Here is a 23,234-nt window from a genome sequence, read left to right on the forward strand (position 1 = left end):
CTTATTGATAGAAATTGGCAAAATTTATGAACTGCCTATGTAGCTTCCAACATCAACTTGGATTTGACTGTTTTAATTTTATTGAATGATATCTACATACCAAATTTGTAATTTAATACCTCAGTTTTAGCGTAGTGATTATGATATGTTGACCTTAAAATTTTACATACAAATACATTTAAAGTAATAACAGGATTTTCCCAATGGCTAAGGCGGGAGTTTCCCGATTTATATATAATTCTACTTGTGTAACTGTTTATCGTTTTGTCCTTTTGAAATGACTCTTGACAATTATATTAACAAGTACGCCTATGTAAAGATCAGTACAACGTATTTTTATCAGGAGTCCTTCGTGAGTCGGCAATCGCATTTGTGACCAATAGTCCCGGTTTCGTGTCCAAATGGACAATTTCTCTTGAATGTAAGTCGAGAAGCTGTTTGGATTCCGCTTTAAGCTTATGTGACCCCTTCCAGCATAACCTTGTTGTTGCATAATAACACCAAGGCGAAACAAACTAATTTCTGTTCATATCTAATATAAATACATAGAGTAAATTATTTAAACCAAAAAAAACCTGGTTTAAACCCAAAAAACCTGTTTTTTTTTTTTTTTTTTTTTCAATAAAAACCATGGTTTTTGCCAACCCTGCTTTGAACTTAATAAAATGAAGTAACTTCACTAAAATTGATTGATGGAACCATAGCCAAATCTAGCATAGTGGTCCTCTAGTTATTTCCCATCAAAGTTAGGGTTTGCAAACCACAAAGTTTGATAGCCAATAGGTCAAGAATCAAATGCATGGACACCAGGATATTTTGCACACATATTAAGCCTACGAACATTTCAAATTTAGTCAAGTGGAGACCTTTCACTCCAAAAATATTGACCATCAAATTTCGGACTTGGATAATAAGCATGTTATGGGAAGTAAGTGTACTGTGTATTTAACAGTTGCTAGAAACAATGAAGGACGATTTTTTTCCGCTAGAGGAAAATTTACTAGTTCCTTTCTTCTTCGTTTAAAAAGTGCTCTCAGCTTAGAATCCTCATCGTTAGCACGGCAGGTAAAATAGACGGCGGATAGGGCTTGTATTGCATGCATTTTATGTAATTGTAGTGGGTTTATAAATACTCGAGAGAGAATGACAGTCGTACGTTTAAAAGGTATTCGATCTCGAAGGGATATGAGCTGGAAGGGACAGAAAACAATGCTCTATCCAAAGATAATGACAAAAGAAATAGGTGAGGGTAACTCTCAATCTGCTGATGGTGATGACTGACTAAAAAATTAAATGGCAGAAAATATATATATCCCTTATGCTTTGTATGCTTCACTAATAGAACTCAATTTGTTTTTAGATTTTCGTTTGTGATTTCCGGGGAGTGGGCTTATAATCGAGGGGAAAAAAATACAGTAAATGAATTCTTAAACTGTCTATTAAGTTTTCATCAAAACCTATTGATGATTGAAGAGTTTGCCTAAAATTTGTATTTTTACGTGAAACTCACTGTGCGTCCCTTGCTTTGCTTTAGTAATAAATTATTTTCAACAAGTTATCTTTAGGTCTCCTTGTGTCAAAATATCCCATTATTAGTTGCAAGTTATGACTTTTTCGAAGTACATATGGTAGGGAGATGTATCTTTTCTCTCTCAAATTCTTCAATAATTCACATTCTACAACAGCCGCAAACCTTTTTCAATTACTAAAAATATAAATCCACCTATAAAAGCAATGAATATTTCGTTTATCATAAATACTGTAATAGTTTTGAAAATAAAAATCCAATACAGCTCCGAAAACCGAAAGATTCAGTCCATTCTGACAGTCTGCTCTTGCTTTGTGCTTCTGTAACATCATTACAACTATTAACATTCTAAAAGTGCTTTCAAGCAGTTGTTGGGATAATTATTTACATATGGCTCCAAGATTGACGTCCAATGCAAATCTAGTAACTAAAGATTGAAATTTATGATATTTATTTTACTCATATCTTAAAAATAACTTCGTCGGAAGCAAAACCTGGCAACAGTGACTAAATTCAGAATGCAATGAAAAATTAATTGTACATGACTCTTTCAAAGTTCTATAAATTTGCACAGTGCTTTTCTCAAACTTTTAAACAGGATTCCAGTTAATTAATCCTTCTCAACCTCTTCCATTTACTTTTTGGCTCAATTGAACTCGCGCGTCTTATATTTAATGTACTATTAACTGCTCTGTTTCGGTTCCCTGACACCTTCCTTCGCAGGTAAAAAGACGTCTATCAGCCTAGCAAACAGAAGAAGAAGAAACATTAAAAATATTACAGTTGGACTGCTACTTCGTAATGAGCTGGCTACGTATTTGCTATGTAATATAAATATTTAATATGTTTTGAACAATTGCTCAATAAGTTAAAGAAGTGGTTATCATTGAAGTTTGACGTACAATTAATAATTTACGTTTAATCGTAGATTTAAGATTGTTACAGCATGTTCACAAAGTGCCAATTATAAGTATGCGAGACTTCTACAAACTTCATAAAATCATACATCTACATAAAAATCTGACCCGTAGATGTTTCACATCAATGAAAGAGAGAGGATTCTAGTGTTATAAGGTTCCCACTTCTTTGGCGAGCACGAATTCCATGACTTTTAGGTTTTCCAGGTCATGATTTACCAATTTTCAGATTCATATATAATGTAAAAAAGCTACTCTACTTTTCCAGATCAGGGGGCTTCTCGTGTATGTATATGCACAGTGTGTGCAGGCAGAAGTTTCGCAAAACAAACTAATTTATTTTATAAAATACCCCTACCAAATAGCCGAGTAAAGCAAAAAAGAGAAATGGGTTTTGAAAACTCAAAACCTGTACTTAAATTCCCAGACTTTTCCACGACTTTTTACGAGTAAGCTGAATTTCCTGAATTTTCCAGGCTTTCCAGGTCGGTAGAAACCCTATGCAAAAATTTACATTGCCTCATTATTTTTTACCGTGCGCACGAAATAGTGCACGACAAAATTCTTAACAAATGAGATGAGATGCACGTAAGTTGCCCACATCTCCTCACAAAAGTGTCACGTAACACTGAAACAGTACAGCTAATAGTACATTAAATATTAGACTCTGTAAATAACAAGGTAATTTTACAAATTATTATGAAATTGTGTCAATTAATATCATTAAATAACAGCAGCTATCATAACTAAGTGGTTTGGAATAAATCAGAAAGATCCCTAATTTTCTTTCAATAGCTCAAATACTTTCGATCTCATACCCGGAAAAAAAAAATCTAAGATACTTAACGGTGCTTCTATGTGTACACCTACTGCAGATACCTTTCCTCTGCATCGCTTTGTTCGAACAGTTCAAATATAAACAACAATATACATAGGAAGAAAGGCTTGTGATGGAGTTGTTTCTTCCTAAAACCAAGACTCCTGGATTTACTCATTTGAGCCAAGGTCAATTACGAAGAAAACTAGAAATACTGGAAGGTGAAATACTGGACCGGAATTGTAGATGTTGATTCCAAATGTTGGAGGCGTGTTATTGGTTCAGTATGTGTAAATAAATGTTCAGTAATACACCTATGATGCAGATTATCTTTTCCCTCCTCCTGATGCTTGAACATGAACAATATATCGGTTTGAAACTACACATACTTAAAAAAAAATGTAATATTTCACAAAATGTTATACTCACCTCCACAGCAGGAGTAGAGGTACTGGTTTCCACAGATTTTACAGTGCGCTGATACTTTGGCATCTTAGCACGTCTTTCTTCCTATATAAAGAATAATAACAGAATATATGAGCATGAACGGTGAAATAAAAGTATCTACCTTATGTCAAAACCATTACTTAAAATTTATTGGTACGAGTTCACAATACTAATCAACAACACGAGTATACAAGAAAAACTAATAATGAATACCATTGCCAAGATGAGATAAAATGATAGTCTGTAATTATTTATTTTCAGGAATCAATAAACTGTAGGATCAAATTCTCGACTGCGCGAGAGAAAAAGTATAAGTCAAAAAATACAGGTTTTTAGGAGGCGATTTTCTTTCATTTTACCAAGCGTAAGTATGGATCACTTATACTACAGTACAAGATGCGATTATTCAACTCACGTTTAGGATTGACATAACAAGTAAACGGGAGTGGAGCATGACATATAGATCTCTAATTTTGACTTATCTCATTTCGGCCAATTTCTGACTTATACTGTTTCTCCCCGTGCAGTTTAGAATTAATATCTACTAATATAATGTAATGTTGGCATAACTTCTGTTTTACTCTGTTTCAATTTGCCGAAAGCTTTTAACACCAACGAGCTAATTTTAACTTGAATTAATAAAGCAATAATATGCAGTCAGTTATTTGACATTTACATTTTGACTCAGATAATACTTACTAAGGAGATATCCTCAGGAGGATGAATAATTTTACTTGACGCCCCTGTCGTGTTTATCAACGCAGGCTTCTGACTTGAATCCGTGCCAGTTGAGGTGGTTGACGATGACGTAGAGGTACTCGATGAAGTTGTATTCGCATTACTGCAACGAAAATAATTCAAAAAATTAGCAAGTATTGTTATTGGTTGACAGGAATTTTTTGCAAAACAAAAAAATAACTAAACGTTAGAAAATTTGACAAGAATATGAGCTGAAAATAGATGTGTACGACAACAATGGTAACTGAAATTAAGGGAATCGTGTTGTCTATGAAAATTGATAGGCAATAAAACTAGTATCTAGTTTGACGTACCTGATGGTATTTGTAGTATTTGAAGCGGAAATCTATGATGTGAAATAGAAATAAAAGAAATGTCGAATGAAACCTTTAGGCTGAAGAGAAGGAGTATTTTCTGTGTCTTCAATAAGGCCAGTCAATTACGAAGGCCAGTAATACAACAAATCACTATTAACTAAATCATTCACTCACCAATATAGCTTAAGTTACAATAGTTTCAGAAAGAAAGAAAAAACAACCTAACCCACGCTGACATACTGCATTCATCATAAAGATTTTAATACAATATTTTATATCTAGCTAACACCATCAAATAGCAGACTACACATCTAACGATGTATGCACATAAGTATCGAATCTTATAAAAGGTAGAAAGCCCACTAAATACGAAATTATATGTGAGGTTACCGTCTTTACTAATGTTTACAACAAACCTTACAATATCGAATTACAATAGGCTTCAGTATAATTTTCCAAAGCACTTTCAGCCAGCTTAAGACAATCTAAATACCACTCCTTCAACAATCACCGAAATTTTTATATCGAATGTCTACTAACATTAACTATAGGATACATACTGAATACTTACAGAATTTTCGTAAAATAAAATATCAGGAAAAGGAAGGAATCCGCCTACATGTTTCCAGCTTAGCAGCGCATCAGGCAACTTTGAAAAAGTTACTAGAGCAATGAAATAATACATGTATAACTTTCTGTTCCCCATACAAAGTAGAAATCTTTTTATCTTGTATTTTATATAGAGTATTGTATTGTACGATACAAGAGCGATAAGCAACAGTTTGAAACGTCCGAAATGTGAGTTTCGATAATCACCAAAACAAACTAGTAATAGTAGAACGACAAACCACTGAACAAAAGTTATCAAAAGCGGGAGCAAGAACAATACTAGGGATAAATGAGGATGCTCTGTGATGTGATGAACTTGCTGTAAATGCTTGAATAAACCGCCACTGAAGATGATGGATGTTCCCACTGAAAATTTCACCAAATACTGAATAACACTCGTATACCAAGAATAGTCCAAGTGAATCTAGAGAAAGGCATAGATTCAAATATCCATATCTAGAACATCCTTGTACTTATCATTCGTGATTTTCTTCAAATAGCCACCATGTTTCCAACATACACACTGTGGTTGTTTGTAAGCGAAAAACCACGAGTATAAGTGCAGTTCTAAATTTAATTCCAAAACATCCTTCATAGATATCATTCTGAAAATGATTCAGATTTAAGAAGAAACCATCTGAGTGGAATGAAGAAGAAAAGGAGTGAGTGCGATTATAAATGAACGCAATTGACGGACAGTAATAAAAGGGAAAGTCTCACGTCGAAACGAGGGAACGAAGAATGGACCGTTGCATGGGCAAACTTCTAAATTTTGCTGTAAATGACTTGTCATTGATGACTGTACATTTATGCTGAGTGCAATTATAATTGTGAAGCTGTCTGCACGCGTAATTTTCTGTTACCTACATCAAATAATCAACGGCGACTAATAAACAAAGGTTCAATTATAACAAATACTACATTTGTATCCATAAACTCTGTATGTATCACTACCTAAAGCCTAACTTACTAAACCAACAGAAGTAAAAGTCTCTTGATTACAGCACATCAAGTGCCAAGTTACTAATACAAATCTCTGTTAACTGAATCACTCAGACATTAATGCAGCTTAAGTCACAACACTTTAAAAAGAATGAAAAAAATGTAATTAAATCCACGCTTTTTTCTGGCATATTTTATTAGTTAAACATTCGACGATCAATTCTCTGATCGGGCCACTTAGAATAAGAGTGCAATAACATCTAAGAATATTTGCTCCCCAAGCAAATTCTGGTGTTGTAATCCCTCTTCCTACTATGTTCTACTATGTTTAGGAGAATTCTGACTCATTCATAACAAACAGAATTTATTTTGTGAAAAAAAAAAAAAAAAGTCAAAAGAAAGAAAAACTTTTTATCTGCAAGCATCCGGATCGTAAATAGGGGTAAAATTCCATGCATAACTCCGCATGCTTCGAACAACTCAAGCGGCGACCGCACAAGAGTGCTGCATGCAACAAAACAAGTACTAGCTGGTAAGTGCAACGTCACACGTCAGCATGGTAGAGCATAACTTCGACCCCATTCAGTAATACCAACTTCTATTTGATCTGGTTGCTGTCAAATGTTTAAGTCACTTACCTGAAGATCAATTCCTTTATGAAGACACGCAAGGAATCGATATTTATGTAAGTGACTTAACCTGGTGAAAAGGCAACAGAATAAGTGGTTGAAACCGTGGAGAAAATTGAAAAGGTCGTATACTGAAAATCACAACTTTACAGGAGAGCGAAAAAACTGCTTTGTATTTTACAGTTTTGAAATATACTTTGCCAGGTGATGAAACAAGTGCCGCCAGATCCAATACTGGTGTTAACTAAAAGTACCCAAATTTTAACATCCGACGTATTGCGCGATACAGAACAACATGTTTCATTTATCTCCTTCACAATTAGATTAAAAATGCGTTAATTACTTTCTCACTAAATATTCTACATCGTCTGTTTACAATGAGGTTTGGCACTGTGCTGCAGGAACGCAGTAAGCTCTCGACCAGTGAAGGTCGAGTACTTCACTTTTAATTTGAAGTGAACATGGTCCAAATGTTGAAAATACAGTTCTTCTGCAATAGCACAACTATTCAGCGTGAGTGTATTGATTAATGATTTTGGGGATTATTATTATTATTATTATTATTATTATTATTATTATTATTATTATTATTATTATTATTTTGTATTCAAATATTAAAGATTTAAATGAAAAGGCTATCAGTTTATAAGAAAAAACAAAGGAATGATAAACATGTCTATCGTACAGAAAGTGAAAGTGATTCGTCAACTATAAGTACAGAGCTCGAGAATCACGGAGAATCGAGAAAGAAAAAGAATAAGACCTGTTCTCCTACATTTGGTCTCAAAACAAGAAGTCTTTTCGACGATGGCTTTCGTATCTGGAATTATGTGAGTTTACCTCTCTTTGTTCTTTGGTTTGATACTATGGCTTATGACTGTGCTATTCGTGATTGGGAAGGTTTCTCGATAGGCAAAGAAAAGGAATGAATCTCATATTCCCTTTAAAATTTAATACTACCTCACTGCAATACATTTATGGCTCCTTTAAGATTTGTAATCAACTATTTATGTTTGAATCATGTAATCAATTTTATGTTTAAATCAAGAATTGAATGTTTCTGATATTTAAGGCATACATCTGTATAGAAAATACTCTCCTTTAAAGGCTCAGAACATAATTAATCATCATTTTGTTATGTATGTTCATTAATTCATAACTAACTCTGGGCTATGGAACCCGGAGGTTCAAAGCCGCGTTCACAAAAGCTCTCCACTGACTTCTATCTTTACCCAATTAGATCCAGTTTCTACTTTGTATTCGTATTTCTGCGAGAACCATCTTAATATTGTCCTCCCATCTGCGCCTAGGTCTTCCTAATGGTCGTTTCTAATTGGTCTTCCAGATAAGACTTTGAAAGCGTTCCTACTTTCTTCCATTCTGGCTATATGACCTGCCCATCCTAGACTTGATGACCCTAACAATGTTTGGTAAACCGTATAAATTGTGAGTTCCTCGTTATGAAGTTTCCGCCATTCTCCATTCCCGTTCGTCTTGGGTCCGAATATTCGTCTCAGGATCTTGTCCTCAAATACTTTCAGTCTATAGTCTTCCCTCAGAGCAAGCGACCATGTTTTGCAACCATACATAACAACAGACATGATGTTAGTTTATTTACATATTAATTTTAAAAAAAAAATCATAGGTAGCTAAAATTGTGCCTTCATCTCATGCCATATATTCCATATACATTTTCATTTGAGTATATCTTCCTACATAAATTATTCAATATATTTTTACGACAATACTTAAGTTCAAATACAAAGGGTCTTCTCAATTTTTAATGTGTGAGTCAGGCCTTCCTCTGTAACTTGATCCTACTATTTACACAAGAGGTAAAACTCCTAAAGCAAATATGCCTATAAAAGATAAAATCTAACGCGACGAGATTAATAATTACAAAATAATACAAAGCGTTAATGTAGTTTCTTTAACATTTGACTAAAATTTACGAATTCGGGATACATTTACGTTGTGATTTTCCAATCCATCAAAAAAAAAAAAGTCATTAAAGCATGAAAAGAACAGTTTAAGAGCTCAGAGAAGGCTGTAGAGCCTTAACTTCGCCCCGTAAAAGAAGTCATCAATAAATAAATAAATTTCAAAAAGTAACTAGGTAACAGCATAAAATGATTACACGATTCTTTGGAGTACGATTTTTCGAACTTACCTATACGCAGGAAACGTTGGTTTAACTGGCCCGATCTGTGCACTAGAATTAGCACTAGACACAGAAATAGGTTTAAAATCTGCACCCACTGGCGTGGATGACGCAGTCGTTGCAACCTGAAAGAATAATTAGCTATGTCACAAAATCATTTTACCATTAATTCTAGTAGAATAATTTACGCTCTTTTCTGAAGTTTTTCTACAAGCTTATTTACCAAATCACACTAATCTAACTGACATAACTAGACAGTATCAGAAGTAAGATGGATTTTCAAGTTCTAAACAGCACGACTGTACATGCAGAGAAAACAACTGGTCATTCCGTCTTCCTTTAGGAAGCTTTGTCATTGATCACTGTAATTAATAGTATTCCTCGGTATCGTAAATGGCATTTGCTTTCCTTCAAATGTCTTCTTCCTTAACTATTCTGAACTTGACATTTTATTTGCATGTACTGGCACTTATTTTACTCCCTAAATCGTAATTACCATACGGAATATTGAATACTTATTACACCGTAAGCAATTTATGTATTTAACAAATTTTTTGTCGAAAAGATAAAATGTAAGGACTAATCAAGATGTTTGGTAGTTTAGGCAACAAAAAATCAAAATATCTATTATTAACCTGGGAAACGCTATTACTCACAGTAACATAACCTGAACATTTTTACACCTTCCCTCCCCCTTTCCTCCTAAAACACACAGAGTAATCTTATTAGCTTAAAAATACCGAAACTCTTAACCATTATGACCATGATGTTACTTTCTTAATATTCGAATAATCTTGCACACACGCACACCCTCACACGATTAATCCAGATAAATGAGTAATAATAAAAACACCTTAAGATTGTGATATATGAACAAAAAGAATACTAACAGTACCTTTAAGTATTTATAACCCAAAAAAATCACCTAACATTGAATAAACAAATATATAAAATGTGACAAATTGAATTTAAAATTCAAATTTTATTATTTACATTAAGCTTCATGCTATAAATACTTCATTCAATATTAAGTGGAGATACAGCCACGAAAGGACCATGGTTAGCCAGACTTTTTTTTTCCCCCTTACTGATGTTTTGTCAGCACACACATTCCTTCGCTACTATTTCTTGCTTTCTGCACAGGAATTAATCACTTCTCCATTAGGTCCACACTACCTCATGATGAAAATATTTTGTATGTAACAATTAATTAAATGCTAACTTACCGGCGCTGCTGCAGGAAATAATGGTTTCGATGGAGGTTGTGTCTGGGGTGCTGTCGTCGCTGGCATCCCTCCAGGAGGTGGACCCATAGGGCCCATAGGTCCCATCATTGGCATTCTGTAATGAAATTATTCTTATTAGCTCCAAACTTAACAAATGAGATTGAACATTACATTTTACAAGATAACATTTTCCTTCTTTCTCTCTATATATATCTATGGTGTTAAAAAATGTGTCAATATTTTACGAACAGATTCCACACATTATAATAAAAACAAAAGTTTATATGGATCTGTGCTCAAAAGTGGACAGTTCCGGAGTTATAGGGTGCCGAAAACATGAAATAAGTGAACTTTAAAAGTTTATAGCTCCACTACTATGGGACGTATCGTAGTCGGATCACGACATTACTGAGGATCTGGTATGTAAGCTATCCAAATATTCATGTTTAAAGAATGCTCCAGTACTTGCACACCGATTTTCAAAGGCAGGTGGACGGTGATCAAGTATTCCCAAACAGCCTCTCTTAAAATGATTGTGCACGCACCGGAGATTGTGAAATATGAATATTCGGATAGTTCACATACCATTTATTCAGTGATGTCTTGACCCGACTACGATTGGCCCTATAGTAGTGGAACTATGGACCTTTGTAAGTTCATTTTTTCACGTTTTCAGCACCGTATAACTACGGAACTATGCACTTCCGACCACAGATTCATATGAACCTTTTTTTCTTATTTTATGTGAGGAATCTATTCCAAATTTTTGTAACACCCTGTATATATAATTCTATGCTGGATACAAGGCGAAATACAGAATAATCCTATTGTCATACTCGCTACAACTCGAACTCCGATTTGGCAAGTATTTGGATGACAAAATATTGTTTAATTTATTTCGTGCATACGATAGTCGGAAGCTACGTCTTGAAAGTTTTACCTACTTGAGAAAAAAGGAAATAAAAGAATTTGCTAGCGACATGAGTTCCCTAGGGTCTGATTACCAGACTGAGAAAGCAAGAAAAGATATATCGTCAATTCTAATAACTATTCGTCGAATCTCGCCTAATCAAAACCAATAGCAATAATTTTATAAAGGGGCTTCTTCCTGCTATGGGTATTTTGATCAAGGAGTTTGCTGCTTTGAAGATGAAGTAACTTCAAAATTTAAATGATCTCATTGATGCAATGAAACTATTACAGAAAAAATGTACAAACTTATCGCTAAACATCTGGAAATAAGTCTTGAACTCTCGTTTACCGTATTGTTTACTGCAGTTTTTGTAAAAGCAATCATATACTGGGACAGAAGTGCAAAGAAACAAAATAGGCACTGATTTTCGAAATGCTCTATATTATTTAGCCTAAAGTAGCATCCTTCATTTCTGAACAATTACGTCTGATAAAAATACAAACGATACAACGGAGACAATAAAGGTCACATTTTGATGTGTGTCTGCAATAGTTGAACAAAAGTTGGGAAAACTTTAGTTATGATTACGCACAGAATGTGTACTTTAATTGGAATAACGCATGATGGTTCGAATATGCATAAAAATATGAGAAGTATAAATTCAAAAATGATTTTCAAAATTTCTTGTGTGAAATTATTTCTGACATAAAAGAATAATTATATAGGGAAATAGTTTATTCATGCACTAAATACTAATTTATTTACGAATAATGTTTACGATATGGCTGTGTAGCCACTTGCAACATTTCTTTTAAATTAATATGAAATATTCAATTGTTCCTGCAAAAATGTTGACCTCCAGAGAAAAGCATTTGTTACAGAATCCCAAATATACATAACTCTCAATATATATCAAAAGCAATCTACATGTAAGCAGAATTTGATCTCTCCGACTAGTTAGTTTGAGACAAATACTTTTGACAGCTGTGCTACTATAGAAAATTTAATAATAATAATCACTGAAGGAACATATACAGGAAAGCAGCCTAATTGCCAAATACTTACGAAATTATTACTACTAATATAATCACTACTTACCCAGGTCCCATGAACGGAGGACCACCCATCGGACCAGGTCCCATATGCCCCATCGGTCCCATCATATGACCCATAGGTGGCATTGGTCCCATGCCCATTGGAGGCATTGGATTCTGACCCATAGGTGGCGGCATACCGGGTGCCATCATACCTGGCATCATATTTGTACTAGGACCATTTTGAACACCCGTGTCTGGCTTTGGTTTCTTCGGATTTGGTTCATCATCTCCACTACTCCCTCCACTTTGCGTTTTAGATCCTACAGAAAAAACAAAATTGTTAATCATAAGGCATTGTGAAAAAGCAGCAACAAGCAGAATTCAGTCAGGACTTCGGAAGATAAACAGAATTTAGCATTCATATCCTTCATTGACAATTCCTCTAACACAATAAGTCGTTCACTGAATAAATACAGAATAACAAACATTCACATGCTACCTTTAAAAATCAGACTAATATTTCATTTCGTGAAAAACCAAAATCAAAAAGATAGACACCCGAGGTTATTTATTCTATCCCATGTGAATGTGTCCTAACATACAATGAACAACCGGGAGGTATAATTACAACAATACGGGAGAAGCATATACCTTAAACTTTCGACTATTCGGCCTAGTTACAAAACAAATCTTCGTAACAAAGTTCTAACATTTTTTTAAGCCTCCTTTTTACATTTATGTAATCATTTATCAATGAATAAGAAAGTAAGTTTAAATCATTTTTTTCAAGAACTAGGACTACGTTAGCCTATTATACATGGTCATAGTTTTCCATCAAATGTATCAACTTATCTTTGATAATCATTTGGTCAAATAAGTTGGCTAAAACTTTTTACACCCATCATCAACGATCAAATACAAAAATTTATTGCTCATTTGTTTACATTTCTTCATTCAATTGTTACATTTGTTTGTACAAGGCTTCTTTATGTTTGTATTTATTGTAGTAGTCTTTATAGTTAAAAAAAAAAAAAAAAAAAAAATATGCTCCTTGTAGACATCAATAACCATTTCAATTGCTTTCCGTGTTCATGTTTAGTACCACCGCACAGTGATTTTCGCTTGTTTTCTTTGATGCAATGTTGGATAGGAATAGAGCATGTTTTATTTTAGAACAGTTGCATCAAATGTTGTAACCAATCCAAAATTTGGTATCGTACACGTTCAAATTCCACTTCGTTGAAACATTTGATACAATATTTGATTTTGTATAACCGACTTTACGTTAATGTTTTGATTACTTTAGAATTGTATGTATGTAACTATACATCATTTTACGTTTCCAGCAACTAAGTTAGACATTATAAAATTTATTTTAAAATGGGAGTAATCGTATTTCTTTCTTAGGCTTCTCTTTTCTGTAATACATTCTTGAAACTTACATTACAATACATAAGAAATATTTATAAAGTATTGGCCTAAGAAATCGGAAAATACGAATAAGAGTGGAGTCTGTTAAAAATAGTGTGTTTCTAATAGTATGGATGTGGCAGGAACTGAGAATTATAGCTCCAGATCCAGCCTTTCCGGTTTTTGTGTTACCCTGTCTCCGCCATATTACGTCAATCAGAAATCTCCTGTACGATTATATCAACCAGAGAAGTCAACATTAGTACAACATGCACTGGAATACTATAATATTTTGTTTAAAAATACTTGAGTTATAAGCAGATACAGTCATGGATATAAAAAGTTAAGAGAAGCAATGGACATAAGAGTACGTGATAAAATATTGAACAGGTTCAATAGAAAGGAAAGTTTGAAATTAAGTGAAATTTGGAATATTTTATTGTATAAATAATAATAAAAAAATAGAGCACGCAAATAATTATAAAAATGATGAACGAAGGAAATAATATAAATTTGAACTGTAAAAAGTCACAATATCTGATTGTCATATTTTGAAATGTAAAATAATAACAATGTAGCAATTAAAAATCACGTCACAATAATTGTATGACAGTTAACCAAATTAGTGCAACTGTGGCGATAACGCCAGTAAAAATATACAGAACACGGATGAAACATCAAAAGCGTAATTTAAGAGGATATTTCAAAGCTTCCGGACTCTCACTGAAATACTGGCCATATGGCAAATAGTGCCATCTGTGGAGAGAATGATGTATTAGTTTTAACTGTCTAGCTATGTCAGTTAGTTGAAGGCAGTAATCTGAATCAGCCGCTGTACACTGGGTTCGCACACTGCATGATAATGCTCCTGTTCATACGGTTGTTGCTGTCAAGGCTATAGCGCTAAATTTGGGCTGGATGATGGATGATAAATCCCCTCGAACCCACAGCCAATTACTGCACCCTTGGCAACAGCAGTAGTGTGGACTGGAGCACTGTCATGCAGTAAGCGAGTTCGACACAGTGACAGCCAAATGACAGTCTCCAACGAACTGAAGCAGCTAGAAGTGGACGCTGATAAATCATTTCTTCCACAGACGGGATTATATGCCAATGGCTCATTATTAGTGCGAGATATTTCAGTGCCAGGCTGTAAACTTTTAGAAATGCCCCAGTACTTTATTTCACTGAGAGTTTCGTTACTTACTTACCTGTTAAACTTTGTTAAGCTGGCCATCTGCTTACTTTGACCTTATAAAAACATACAAATTGCCATAAACTTTGTATTACTTTAATATCCAGATTATTAACCTGCCCAATTTTTGAGGCTGTAGTATCTTAATGGAAAGTTGGAATAAAAATTATACATTTGTTAAGGTTTCTTACAGTTCATGTTAATTGTATAAATAAAGCGTTACTAGTCTATAATAACGTTATCTTTACCTTGCTTCTGTCTCTCGTGTTCCTTTACATCCTCCTCGGGAATACCTTCCATACCATAAATTTCTATTTCTATATTTGACCTATTTGGTAATGAATTTGGAACTTTGTCTATTGTCTCTTTATGTACCTGAAATGAAAAAGAAGACCAATGGAATAATAAAACCCCGCAAATGTTCCTGTAATGTTAGTTTTAAATTTTCAGGAAGTACCTTAAGAAAAAGATATGACCAGGCTAATGACCTCATTAGCATTATTCTTTTGTTTCTTCTTAGCTGTATTTCTCAAAATAACGCATTGTTAGTACCTGAGGCAACTGGTTTCACGTTACCTTCTGTCGATGACTCATATCGCAGGTTTCCTAATTCCCTATATTGTTTGCCCTGTATACACCACCACAAATATTAAGCTATAACTCTTTGCGTATTGAAAAGATACGAGATCACTTATATGTACACTCATGTCCAAAATGATTGTCGCATATGTATAACTGTCTTCTTGTAAGAATATAATTCGATAATGATTTTGGAAGGTACTTTTAATACTGATACTATGTGTATAATCGAAAAATGTATATTTGTGGTAAATTTCATAGGAAAACAATTATAAATACAAACATCAGAATGACTAAAACAAAATGTTGCTAAATGGAGAAGAAAGTTTTATTTTCGTTTTATTGTTCTTATTTACTGCTCTTTTGACATGAAATTTGCCATACATGTCTTTGCCGATTATACACATACTAACATTATAAGAAATACCGGACGAATTCGTTATCAAATTATATTCCTACAACATATTTATAGACACGCGACAATAATTTTGGACATGAGTGTACATGCAAAATGGGAAAGATTAATATATACACAGTAACTTTTAAATTTGAACTTCGTGGGATCTGAGTAACAAAAATGAAAAAAAAAAAAATCACAAATTTTGGAATAAAGGTGTGGACATTCCACCAACGTTGGAGAGAAAAACACTCTTAATCAGTGAGAAAAATAAGATAAAGACCGAGGAACAAAAATATGAAACGCTACACATTAACCTTTTTAGGACGAACGGCTCAAGGGTTGAGCCAGCAGTTTAAACATCATACCTCGGCTCCTAATTAACCTAGAGAAATCATTTAAGTCTCTCTCTTCAGAAAGGATGGAACTTTCCAACGGTGTGCATTTCATTCTCATCGGGGGTCCCGCAGAGGAAGAGTACGGGGGAAAATTTTGATGTTTTTAGTTCCCTCTCCTCCTCAGCGTTTGGGAGGAGGAAACTTGTCCCTAATTGTCACAGAGACATAAGCCATACCTCGTTGGAAAACTTATGGAACACATAATCCAACGAGGTAACTTTTGTGTCCTCCGTGTCCAACCCTTAAAAGAAGAAGAAATTCAAAAAAGTCGGAAAAAAATAAACTTTTGCGAAGTTTGCGGGACTATGGCAACACTGTTATTTGTCGTACACAAGGGAGGGACAGAAGTTATCTCGTTGGAATCTGGGTCTCTTGAGCTTTGCAATGAGGTATGACTCATATCTCTGTGACAATTAGGGGCGTCGCAAGGGCGGCCAACGTCAGGGTAGACGACAGTCGAACGAAAAATATACAGGATGGTTCACGTAGGTACGATGTTCCGAATTTTTTGCTCCGTTGTTATACGCTCTTCATTTCTCTGTACTGTTGAGGATCCGGCCCCTTGGTTCGACCCCCGTTGGACCCACATCAGAGGAAGACTTTATTTTCGCTCTTATTTGATTTATGTAGTCTCAAGGCTTTTAGAGCATTCTGTATTATTTTTCATTTTCTGTTATTAAAGTTAGCATACAAGGCAAACGTCCCAGAAGTCCTTCACCTGTACCTTTAATTTCTGTTTATGCAGTCTATTGACAAACAGCAGTAATGCTGAATCCTGTCTACCGGTTTTAGCTTCCGCGATCAGCAATGAGGAAGATTTTCTACTGAGGTTTGCTTCTTCCGTGTTTACTTCAGAGTCAGAGATTTTTGTCTTCCGCTGGGACATCGAGTTTTTGCCGGGTTCGATTCTGGTGAGGTCGGCATGCACTGTGGACATCGGAGTGACGTCAAAGTAATGAGCTAGACGTGGGTGGCGTCGAGAGGGACGCCTTGACCAAATAAGGAAGATCGTGTGATGTGAAGGTAGAACCCGGAAAACGAAGTTGGGACAAAACTAGCGGACAGAGAGCTCTCAAGGTCACCGATGTCTGGCGTATATGTGAGAACTCTTTTACTTGCGTACGACAAATAACAGTGTTGCTATAGTCCCACAAACTTCGAAAAAATGTATTTTTTTAAAAAATGATTTTCTTGTTTTACGGGTTCGGCATGGCTTGGCCACGGGGGAGCACAAAAGTTACATCGTTGGAATCTGTCCCGAAAGATTTCCAAAAAGGTATGGCTCATATCTCTGTGACAATTAGCTGCGTCGCTAGGTCTGCCAGTGTGGGTAGGCCAAAATATATTTAGAAAAAATTGTACAGGGTGATTCTCATAAGAAGCACGTTCGGAACTTGGTACTGAACTTTCGCCATTCATTTTTTTACATGTTGTACCCAATGTCTGGCTTACTCGTGAAAATATTTTTCCTGCGTACGACAAGTAAGAGTGTTGCCAGCCCCTCTCAAATTTCCAAAAACAAAAATCTCATTTTTTTAAAAGAATCATCATCTTTCTTCTTCTACGGGTTTGGCACGGGGACCACAAAAGTTAGCTCGTTAGATCTGTGTTCCATAAGCTTTACAACGAGGTATCGTTCTTGTCCTTGTAACAATTAGAAGGGGTACTAGGGCCTCCAACGTAAAGGTCTACGATTTTCTTGAAATTCCTATCCGCCCTGAAAAGGTTAAATATTTAATTATTAAGTTACAGCCGCTACCTACTAATGGGGCAACCCTCGTTCGATCCTCGGAATATGCCGAACTTTTTTCCGTTCTAACTTCGTTCCATAGCGGCACAAGATGTTCACCCACACTGTGTAAAATTATTACTTTGGGAAGCTTGCGGGGTAAATGCTGCCAGGGCATGATAACTGATTATATCACCTCCTACTAGGGCCAGAAAATGTGAAGTTTTACCTACACCTCACACTACCTCTAATTGGGGAGGGGGCACCGGGACTGATGGCATGATATTGTAATCTCTCTTGTCGCCAACCCATGCTCATGGAGGCAAATAGTACAACTATAACATTGATAACCCGTACAGTTGGCGGGTGCAGAGGATTCGTACGAGATCAATGTTATAGTTGGCGACAAGAGAGATTACAATATCATACCATCAGTCCTGGTGCCCCCTCCCCAATTAGAGGTAGTGTGAGGTGTAAGTAAAACTTCATATTTTCTGGCTCTAATAGGTGGTGATATAATCAATTATCATGTTATAGGTTATAACGTTATAGCTATAACACTCGCCAACTGTTCTGTATTTCAGAAACAAAGTGTTACATAAGAAAGTAAAACATAAAAACTCAAATCCGAATGGGGGCACACTTTCGAACATTGTGTTATGAATGCATCTACATAGAAGCTAAATATAAATATGTCTTGATATGCAAGAATGAAGTTTCAAGTCAATATATATCAAATGAAATCTTTTTGAGTTTTTACGTCCCACGGTTATGCCAGTTAGGCTAAAGGAGATGGTGATTATGAGAAATGAATGAAATGGTGGAATGAAGAAAGTAGGAGGAAACGGGAGAACCCCGAGAAAACCCACGAGCACGGTGTTTGTCCACCACCAAGTCCACACGGCGCGAGTTAGGATCGAACCAGTCAATATATATCAAATAATGAGATACCATATCGATCTGTACGTCTGTAATAAATGCATTTTGAGCACTATTCTGTGGTTCTACAAATGTAACACAGAAGACTTCATCCAGCTGAACTATCCATTACATTCCACACCCAGACGCAATGACTATCTACTCTCTCGGAACCTGAAAATTCTTTATGAGAGTGAAGTACTGAAAATGATGACTTTAGGAAAACGGTAACTGACTGCTTACTGAATCCATTAGATGTGTGTGTAGCCATAATAAAGCTTGTAATCAACTAATTACCTGCTCTGTATGCAATGGTAGTGAAATTGGTCAATGGCACGGTTCTTTTTGGCAGTTGAAACAAAGTATTCCCTTAGATCAGAAGAAACATTACAGTGAACGCAAATAAATTATTGTTACATTGAACATTTTCTGGTGGGCTTTTCTATTCCTCAGACATGTCGATTTGAGTTCGAATACAAGTAAAAAGAAAGCAACCCAAACATAGAACAAAGGATGCCTGGAACGATGTTTCATTAACTCATCAATTTTTCCCTACAATACTCAATACAAGTAGGCCTATATTTATAGTAAATTAGAAATAAGTTCAATTCTAAATTGTTTCTACAGTACGGACAAGTTACTAACAATGTAAGTCTTCAAGTAACATTGATTTCTTATGGATCTGTACTGACGAAGGCGACAAATCATCGTTGTAACTTCAACGATCAAGATTACCATTGTCTATCCGTCGGATACTTAGGTGACTACATGCTTTATTAATAACTCATTGCCTTTATTCTGAGGATACTAAGTTACTGTGCGAGAAAAAAAAAAGTCAACAATATTGATGAGGTGAGTTTGGTCATACGATTCTGTAGTACTCTTTCTCTCTCAATTGGAGTAGCCTACATAATGTTATTTTAAGCATCCATGTATTTCAAGTTGCTACTTTAGGTACGAACTATACATCTATACAGTATTGGTAAATTTCTCATAACAAAACTGATGCCACAAGATGTGATTAAAAATACAAACAGATATTGTAAGAAAACTCGCCACTAATGATGGGAGTACTCACTGAAAATTCCGATAATTATATACGAGGTGCACACCAAAAGTACGCGTGCCGTTTTCTTCTTAAGTCCACATTTTTTGTCGTTTCACGAAAGCAACTGCGGCGTCGGAGACCTCCATCCTTTGTCTCTAAGCAGTGCTGGTTTCGTTTACTGTGACCAGTTGAGCCAAGTGCCTGAACGAGTAAGACATATTTCTGATACTGTCCGGGGATATGGAATTTTCAGTTGAAGAGCAGCAGGTACTTGTGAAATCCCTCTCTGCAGCTAGACGTTGTGCAGCCGATATTCGTCAATTGGAGGGTGTGTATGGTACTAGTAGTATTCTTACAGGAAACAATGTTAGGATATACGTGCATGAGTTCAAAGCAGGGCGTACAATTGTGAAAGATATGTAGATTTTGATGTAGATGTAGATTTGTAATACACTGAGGCTAACAATGGAAACAGTAGAACGAATAATTTACTAATGAACTAAGCATAAGGAAAGTTCCTTCTCACTGGGTTCTATGAATCCTAAATGACGATCACACGAGGCAATGATGCGATCAAGTACAGCAAATCTGACACGCTTTCGAACAACGGGATGCAATTTCTTGGAAAATGTGACAATGAATACATTCTTGGAAAATGTGATAGATTCCATTATTCAACCCAGAAACAAAAAGACAGTCGATGCAGTGTAAACACATTCACCATCCCCCGAAGAATTTCGTCAGGTAGCATCCAATGAGAAGGTGCTGTACGCTACCTTCTGTGATTTCCAGGGATAAATGTTATCCCACCCTCTTCCAAAAGATCACACAATTACGGGCAAGTATTTTCGTACACTTTCAGATACAGGGTTTTGGCCAAAATTGACTGAGAAACGACTAGAAAGGGCAAATTGCAATTCCATCCTCTATCTGGACAATGGCACCGTCACACTGTGCTAATATTGTGACCTCAGTCTTGGCTGATCATGGTACTTAACTTTTGCCACACACCCCTACTCACCAGATTTAGCCCCGAGTGACTTCTGATTGTTCCTAAATCTCAAGGATTCTCTTCGTGGACGCCATTTTATCAGTAGATCATCAATGGGAAGTGCTGGTTTCTAGTATCTGAAACATACCCCTAAAGATGACTGTGGCACTTGCTACATAAAATGGGCGGATCGATGGTAACTGTTTATCAACGAAGAGGGAGAGAGTGTTGAGAAATAGACACAGGTTAGTTCACTGTATTTCTTTGTTCTTGGAAATTCGAACGAAACGGCACCTCGTAAATAATTATAATGACGTATAACGAAGTTAAAATTCATAGTCAAGAGTCAGTTTAATTCCTTAGTATTAAATACAAACATTCTACAACTGTCATCTGCCTTGAAAGAACTTCATTTCCTCCCGCTTATGTATGGGTGCAAACTGAATTCTTTGTCTTATGAACTCTACGAAAGACAAGAAGGATACCTGTTCAACATCTATACCATACCGGTAAAGTTTTCGTAACATGATTGATGCCACGAGGTGATTAATACCAGTATACACTATTAAAAAAAAAAAAAAAAAAAAAAAAATTGCCTTCCATGGGAGTATCTACTGAAATTCTGGTATTATATACATAAATATATTCACATATACCGAAGTTACAATTTGTAATCAAGTATCAGTTTAGTTTCTTAGGTAGTAAATACAACCCATGCTACGAACTGTCATCTCTCTTTGCCTATCTTTAAGGGATCTTTATTTATTCTCGCTGCTGATACTATGTACTCTATCAAAGACAGTGAAGTTCTTTAAGCACATGATTTCGAACCTGTCTCATAGTAGTATGAATACAAAAAAAAAAAAAATGGAAGACAAAATTTTCAGTTTCCGCGTAATTTGTTGGTTGGACTGGAGTTTAGCGTACCTTTCAGCATCGAGGCTGTATGAGACATGAAACTACGGTTTAAGGTGGAACCTGGACCATCGTAACACGTTCAAATTTTATGGTTCTCCTATCGAGAATCGAACCCGAGACTCCGTGTAACAAAGATGCAAGCTCTAACCACTACAGAAGTAGGTCTATGTTTATGGAAACTATTTTGGAACATCCACCCTAGGTCATAAAGCCATGTTTCCACCAGTGGTTGTGTTCTATATACCTACCTTGGCTGTAGGCAATAGCCATTAGAAGAGGCCTCTATTGAGAAACATCTCAGCTAGTTTTAACTACTCATCCTTGCAAACTTTCTACAACCCTTGCACTGTGCGCGAATAACGGCAGCAAACAGCTCGCTTCAATAACCCAAAGGCACAAAAATCTACTAGTGCACCAGCGGGACCTTGAAAGGGATATTGGAATATGAGATAGCACGGATACCAGTGTATGCGCTTGGCGGACCAAGTACACCGCAGTTGTACGAGCCGTATGGGTGGACGCTTTGTCTTTGACGAATGAACACTTTTCACACCTAAGCATCATACTAGGAAGAAATATCCTGCCGGTATAATGGTTATAGAACATGCTGTTGATATTATGTGGCGTTAATTTTCACATTATGCACTACTTGATGCAGTGGAAGTTTCCCTTTGTAGCCAAAACTGGCATCTATCACGAAGCCCTGGGGAAAACTTTCGCGGCAAGTGCAAACCCAATTTGTCCTTTTCTTGGCATTCTTTGAAAGACAGTACATGCCTCGGCCCCCGTAGAAGTTGACAAATAGATCCAGGCCTTATCTACGGTTACTAAATAATACTCATAAAGCAGTCTGCAATGTACTCTACGTTCACGGATGTGTTTGGCTGAGAGCGTGTGAACACTTAAATTTCAATTTCTGCCGTAAATACTGGGCGAGTATCTTCTACACAATTGTCTTCGAGGTCTCCATTGTTCTAGCAATGGCTCTTTGTGTCGGCGGATTAACCTGTGTGACCATCTGCTGCACCAGTTGAATCACGCATTGCCCGTTTTCTTGCTGCTGTGCGCGCATCTTCCTCCTCTGTGGCTGCACTATGTACTACCATGAGCAAAATAAATGACGCGTCTCTTTATTTTGAAGTTTTTTGAAAATATCTCAGTTTTCTTTATATGTTCGAAATTTCGGAAGGTTTCCCCAGCAGGACAGGTTAATAACAAACCCGTTTTTAATATTTGTGTTAGATATTAGCTTAAAATAAAGAAATTAGAAGCAAAAAACATTTAATCGACAGAAATCTCGAGAATTACCAACTCTGCTAAAGTGGGAAATTTTCAAGAACACGAGGGAATTCTGCATTTCAACACGAAGC

General features: G+C 35.8%; 1 protein-coding gene across 2 annotated transcripts in view; it reads right to left on the reverse strand.

Moving 5' to 3' along the window:
- LOC145680387 (BUB3-interacting and GLEBS motif-containing protein ZNF207-like) overlaps window positions 1–23,234 on the reverse strand; it is a 54,539-nt gene that overhangs the window by 8,496 nt on the left and 22,809 nt on the right. For both annotated transcript variants that reach the window (XM_081750826.1, XM_081750825.1), the window contains exons 3-8: window positions 15,135–15,261; window positions 12,343–12,601; window positions 10,332–10,446; window positions 9,115–9,230; window positions 4,409–4,550; window positions 3,692–3,772 (exon numbers count right to left, since the gene is read on the reverse strand). In XM_081750826.1, coding sequence (XP_081606952.1) covers window positions 3,692–3,772; window positions 4,409–4,550; window positions 9,115–9,230; window positions 10,332–10,446; window positions 12,343–12,601; window positions 15,135–15,261 — 840 coding nt within the window. The remainder of the gene's footprint in view (window positions 1–3,691; window positions 3,773–4,408; window positions 4,551–9,114; window positions 9,231–10,331; window positions 10,447–12,342; window positions 12,602–15,134; window positions 15,262–23,234) is intronic.

Source organism: Thermobia domestica, chromosome 3 (assembly GCF_964235325.1).
Source record: "Thermobia domestica chromosome 3, izTheDome1.hap1.1, whole genome shotgun sequence".
NCBI classification, from domain to species: Eukaryota; Metazoa; Arthropoda; class Insecta; order Zygentoma; family Lepismatidae; genus Thermobia; species Thermobia domestica.